Source organism: Arachis ipaensis, chromosome B02, assembly GCF_000816755.2.
Source record: "Arachis ipaensis cultivar K30076 chromosome B02, Araip1.1, whole genome shotgun sequence".
NCBI classification, from domain to species: domain Eukaryota; kingdom Viridiplantae; phylum Streptophyta; class Magnoliopsida; order Fabales; family Fabaceae; genus Arachis; species Arachis ipaensis.
Genome location: NC_029786.2, coordinates 96,037,503 through 96,043,464, shown reverse-complemented (window position 1 = coordinate 96,043,464; position 5,962 = coordinate 96,037,503). Strand labels below are relative to the sequence as shown.

Sequence of the window (5,962 nt, the reverse complement as noted above, 5' to 3'; positions counted from 1 at the left end):
CTAATTAAATTATTAATTTCATATTAATATGTATTTATACAAAAGATAAAAATTGGAGTTTAAATCTGGACTTGTTTCCCTCTGCATTAAGCCTTAATGTTAAAGTGATGATTTACACATAATAATATGAATAAAACATGTGAAAATGTGTGATTTGGGTAAAATAAAATTATCACTGCAATTTACTCGTAATCTTTCAAAAAAAAGCTCACTCTCAGTTGGAAAAAACTTACGTTCGCTTTATTTACTAATAAAGTAATAATTTAGAAAAAACATATGAAAACATTGATTTAGAGAAAGGAATAATTAAGTATTTATTTTAGTTTAAAAATGTGAAAAACCAAGTAATGCAAATCCACAAACCCCAATAGTTATTGTTTTTATAGACAAGGTGACCGTGTTTACAAGCAAAAAACGAAAAAGGAAAAAAAAAGAAAAAAAACGAGAGAGGAAGTCCAAAACTTTTTCTCTCATTTGTATAATCCAATTCATCTTCCTCCTCTGTAGTTTGCAATCTGAGTCTGCATTTCTGCATTCAACTTCTTCAGAAGAGAAGAGGATGGTTCTGTCTCAGAAGATTCACGAAGCTTTCAAGGGCACAGTAGAGAGGATCACGAGCGCTCGAACCGTCTCAGCCTTCAAAGAGAAAGGAGTTCTCAGTGTCTCTGAGTTCGTCACTGCCGGCGACAATCTCGTTGCCAAATGCCCCACTTGGTCCTGGTAAATTTCCCCCCCTTTTTTTTTCCATCTCAAAGATTTCATCTTTCTTAAGTAGGCTCCCTGTTACACGATGTTTCTGTTCCTCTAATGGCTATTCGTTATTTCCAAAATATATATATTTTTTAAATCTGCTTTCAAGCCTCAAAATTTTACTTCTCAGAAGGGTTTCAATCAAGTTATATAGCTTCGGTCCCTGTAACAAAGGGTTTGGGGTCATATGGGACTTTCTGGGATGATTTGAATCATGTACGTATATTAACTAATAGCAAGCATTGGAAATTTTCATTCATTTGTGTTATGGCAATTGCTAAAGCTCAAAATTAAGAGGTCATTCTTTTTGTGCCCTTATTAATTGTTAATGTTCTGTTTTCCCATTGCATAATAGGGAATCAGGTGAGCCAAGCAAAAGGAAGCCATATTTGCCAGCGGATAAACAATTATTAATTACTAGGAATGGTAAGAGTCGAGCTTGGGATGTATTTGTATGTCATACATCTTCTTTGTACTTGTTATCTTCAGTCTAGTTTGAATTGTATTAAGTTGCTCTTTCTGTCCTTAAAGCTAGAAAGTTATAATACCTGAATTTCCCTGAGGTTTCTCCTGAATTTGTTATCTATGGCTGTCCTCATTAATGCTGGTTTATGAAGTTGCTTAACACTTGACAGTGCCGTGTTTGCGGAGAGCTGTATCTGTAGAAGAAGAATATGAAGCGGCTGGAGGAGAAGTTCTACTTGATGATGAAGAAAATGATGGATGGCTAGCAACTCATGGAAAACCTAAAGGTATGTATGTTGCTGGAGGCATTATTCTAGGGTTGTGTTAAATTGCCTTACACAAGCTTGGGGTTAGGTTAGTCCACTACTTAAAATAACCCCCACAATCTTAGTGCAACAATGGTTTTGTAGTATTGGCTTTTTACAAATATAGGCTTTATCCAAAGTTAGTTAGTATTATGTTCATTAAATGCAAGCGGTGAGGCAACAACATTGCAGATCGCTGTCAACGTCAGACTCTCATGTCGAGCTTCTGGGTGTGCCACAACCCCCATCTAATCATAAAATTCCACCTTTCTTTTCCTAAAACAAACTCTTACCAATTTTTTCCACCCTCGTCATCTATGTTTCGATCTGTGCTCATTGTTGTGACCAGATGTCGTTTCTGTGTTTCGTTAAATTCCCCAATTTTGCTCCTCCTTTTGACGAAAAAGAGAATGAATGATCAAGTTGCTCCATTGACATACTCACATAAGCATATTGGGTTGGCCAATCAAATCCTTTAATAATCTGTTTTCTACCTTGGAACTGCTCCCCTTCCTCCCACCCACCACAACCACAATTAAAAAAAAAAAAACCTTGACGGGCTTTCCATACTTGAATTAAGTTCTTCCCACTTGTGAGTGGCATACCAGCAAATGTCCTGGTAGACAGGTAACTTTTTTTCCCTTGAGTCCAGTGTAGCTAGCTCACCTCCAACCTACAAAGACCTAAGGATTTTTCTGCAAAATATTGAAATCTCCAAAATTTCAAATAAATTTTCAAGCTACTAACCAGAATTGAAATAATTACCACTGAAATTGAAATAAAATCCGTCCTATGGTTGTGAGCATGAGTTATGCATCTGTTTATAATACATTTTTATACAGGACTAGCATAACTCCCAAACTTGTGGGAGTAACAAAACAAGAGCTTCTATTCTATATCAGTATATTGTGATTTGGTTCTAATCCCATTCTCTGATGCTCATACCTTACACCTTTATTACTTTTTATTTATTTTTTTCAAGAAACCAAATCCGACGAGGAAGAGGATTTACCTTCCATGGAAAGCCTAGAAATCAGCAAAAAGGAACCTGTTAAGCAAATTTCATCCTACATGGGAGGTGATGAGGAAGACGATATTCCGGATATGGCTGAGTTTGAAGAAACTGATAACATTGTTACAGATCCTGTAAGTTGGGTATCACTTTCTAGGCTAGATTGTTGTTTCCTAACTGTTATACATCTGTATTTGGACTGAAAAGTGAAGTTTTATTGAATCACATGAAAGAGAACAGAAATATGTATCGACTGCTGTATTCTCATACTATGCTTGTTGTAAGAGTCTTTTCAAGCTGGTCTGTCCTTGCAATATTTGTTGGAATTAAAATGATAGGTAGGCTGTAGGCAATTACAACCTGAATGTGAGCTTTAACTCAATTTTTCATTTTAATACTTTTTATTTTTTATTTGCATAATTTATAATAGTAATATATTATTTTAAATAATTTTCCACTAGTTTACTTATTTTTTATTAACTATACTTTCATTGTTTACTTGTTTAGTACTGATTTAAGAAATGTGATTTTGTCATTGTTTACTCTTCAGTCTACATATCTAGTGGCTCATGAACCTGATGATGATAATATTCTACGAACCCGAACTTACGACATCAGTATCACGTAAGATGAGTTTCAAACTTGCAGTGTAACTTTTCTTGATTGCCATTTTGTTCCTGAACAAACTGCTACTTGTGATATCAGAGAAGACTGTGTATCTTTTTCTGACATATCACACAAGTGCTAAGATTTTCCTGAACAAACTGTTGGAGGATATTTATTCCTGACATATTTGTACTTCTCCTATTTTTTTTGTTGTATCTTGTTCTTTCTGTCAAATAGAAAGGACTACTTATTTTGTATTTGAAACAAACGGTCTTTAGACAATAATTTGAATAGTTCTATTTGACTTGTTTGCAGGTATGATAAATATTATCAAACACCTCGAGTATGGCTTACCGGGTATGATGAGGTTTGTTTTCCACAAGATCTTTTTTTAAATATATATATTCATTCACTTTTGTCGGTCTATAAGCCTACGATGAACCTACTAGGACAACTAATGTTTGCTTATTTTAAGTAGTGGATATAAATGATGTGAATATCCCGAACTGGGGCTTAGTGGGTGGGTTGATAACAGTTCCTTATTCTTTTTTCATTTTTATACCTTGGAAACTTAGTTTACTGGTTTATGATCTCATCTTTCCATCTTGCAGTCAAGGATGCTTTTGCAACAAGAACTTGTCCTTGAAGATGTTAGTCAGGACCATGCTCGCAAAACGGTGAGATATGACATGAATTGTTTATGTGAAAGATATTTTATCAGAATTCAATACGATGTTTATTGTTGGATGAATCATTTTGAGGTATAGATCATAGTTACATGCTTAAAGGGTAAAATTATTAAGCTTAATACTTCCTATGTTTTTAACCCCGCTATTTATCAATTTATAGTTTGCTAAACTTATGTTAATACGTTATTGTTCTAACATGAAATATTTACAGGTAACAATTGAGGACCACCCTCACTTGCCTGGTAAGCATGCATCTATTCATCCATGTCGACATGGAGCAGTGATGAAGAAAATCATTGATGTTTTGATGTCACGTGGGGTTGAGCCAGAAGTTGACAAGTAAACCCTTTCTGTCCAAGATATTATTACTTTCATAGAAACGTAATTATTATTACTTTCATAAAATCTTCCACATGGTGATATAAATTGGATTTTTCTTTTAATAAATCTAAATCAACATTGTCTGTAATTGTTTACAACATCCATACAAATATTGTTTTCTCATTAGCTTCACAATTTTTTATTTATTGTTTATGTAATTACTGGCTTTCAGGTGATGGAATATTTGATTATGCAATCTGCCTAAAGATTGTTTGTAGCATATAGTCAAGCATGCATCTGTTTTTTGTTCAATAGTCATTCATCCCTTTCTTAGTTTCCGTGGTTAATTATATTATGTTCCTCGAGAGAGGGGCAACTGTATATGCTTGAGATGCCATATTGAATTCTAACATGTATGTTTATGCTTGTTTATTTTACTTCAACCACTCCGTACGATTTGAATTCCTATAAATAATGACTTGTTTTTATTCAAATTCGTGAGTTATGTAAGCTTTCAACTGGAACTTGGTACGGCGCTTCTGGATTTGGTCCCTCTTAGCAATGCCTGACTTAGTATAATCACATTTTATTCCTTGGAGTGGCATAACTAAATATAAGTAATGTATTTGTGTAGGTACCTGTTCTTATTCTTGAAGTTTATGGCCTCTGTAATTCCAACTATTGAGTATGATTACACAATGGACTTTGATCTTGGTAGCTCCAGCAACAACTGACTAAGGTAAGTGATTTTTATTTATTTTCCTTAGTATCATACCATGGTTTTTTTCTTTCATTCTTATATTTTTTTTTTTTCAAATGGTAGCAGCATATTCAAGTATAACTGGGGAACATACTCCATTGTTGATTTCCCATTGGATCCGATGCATAAACACTCCGTCCTTTTATCTTGTTTTGTTGGTTTGTTGCGCATGTATTCAAATTGCGAATAAACCTTGCTGTTGTTGCCAAGTGTACATGTCATGTAAATTACAGCCACGTTAGTGTGGTTTGGTTACTGTCTTTGTACATATATAGCTAACTCTATGTCACTCTATAATGAAATATATAGCAGCAAATGCTTATCTTTACGTTTCCCCTAACTTCTATTTTAAAAAAATCATAGATTTCATTAAGATAACAAGAGTTACAATTAGGACCACTTGAGTTGACAGTAATAGAAGAATTGAGATTTTTCAACAAAAACTAACTTAGAGAGAATGATAATCAAATAGAAGTCACTACTTACTTGTGTGTAAATCACACTTAAAATGTGCGGCGAAACTTGTAGATGATTTTGCTTAGTTGCTTGTGCACTTTATGCATAGGAAATTGAGTGTTAAATGAAGATCAAAATGTGTCACTTTACATGGTTTTTAAAAGCGAGTTACCTCTTTAATGTTGAGCTTGTTAAGCTATTATGTACGTTTTTGTAGTGAAATGTTGATTAGATTTGGACTTATAGCTTGATAGTTATATGACATTCAAGTTGAGTTATGTGAAAGATCATCTTCAAATATAGGACTAACGAATTTTAGAGTTTAATTTTGATGCACTTACAGTGTAAAAAGTTTTATACTAAGTTTTACACTTTATACTGTCATCTAATTACATTAGTATTTTTAAATCATTTACGCGGATAATGTAAAAGGTTGTTATATTTACTAACGTTACGTAATTGAATGTACATGTAAAAAATAAAAATAAAATTATCTTATACTCACACTAAATCAAAATTAAATTCTGTAGAAATTGCTAATATCCCTTACCAAAAAATATGCCATAAATAACAACTATTATTAAAGAATTGTTTAGGT

General features: G+C 33.4%; 1 protein-coding gene across 6 annotated transcripts in view; it reads left to right on the top strand.

Moving 5' to 3' along the window:
• Positions 1–5,962, top strand: part of LOC107625837 (autophagy-related protein 3) — a 10,081-nt gene that overhangs the window by 2,974 nt on the left and 1,145 nt on the right. Inside the window, exons 2-11 of one of the 6 annotated variants that reach the window (XM_016328564.2) lie at positions 549–720; positions 1,106–1,176; positions 1,386–1,502; positions 2,503–2,666; positions 3,083–3,156; positions 3,454–3,505; positions 3,750–3,815; positions 4,039–4,166; positions 4,783–4,887; positions 4,975–5,245. In XM_016328564.2, the coding sequence (XP_016184050.1) occupies positions 560–720; positions 1,106–1,176; positions 1,386–1,502; positions 2,503–2,666; positions 3,083–3,156; positions 3,454–3,505; positions 3,750–3,815; positions 4,039–4,166; positions 4,783–4,882 (933 nt within the window). In that variant the 5' untranslated portion in view covers positions 549–559 and the 3' untranslated portion in view covers positions 4,883–4,887; positions 4,975–5,245. Of the gene's footprint in view, positions 1–507; positions 721–947; positions 967–1,105; positions 1,177–1,385; positions 1,503–2,502; positions 2,667–3,082; positions 3,157–3,453; positions 3,506–3,749; positions 3,816–4,038; positions 4,209–4,782; positions 4,888–4,971; positions 5,246–5,962 lie in introns of those variants that run through there. The other 5 variants (XM_021116232.1, XM_016328563.2, XM_021116235.1 and 2 more) reach the window with 5 other exon arrangements.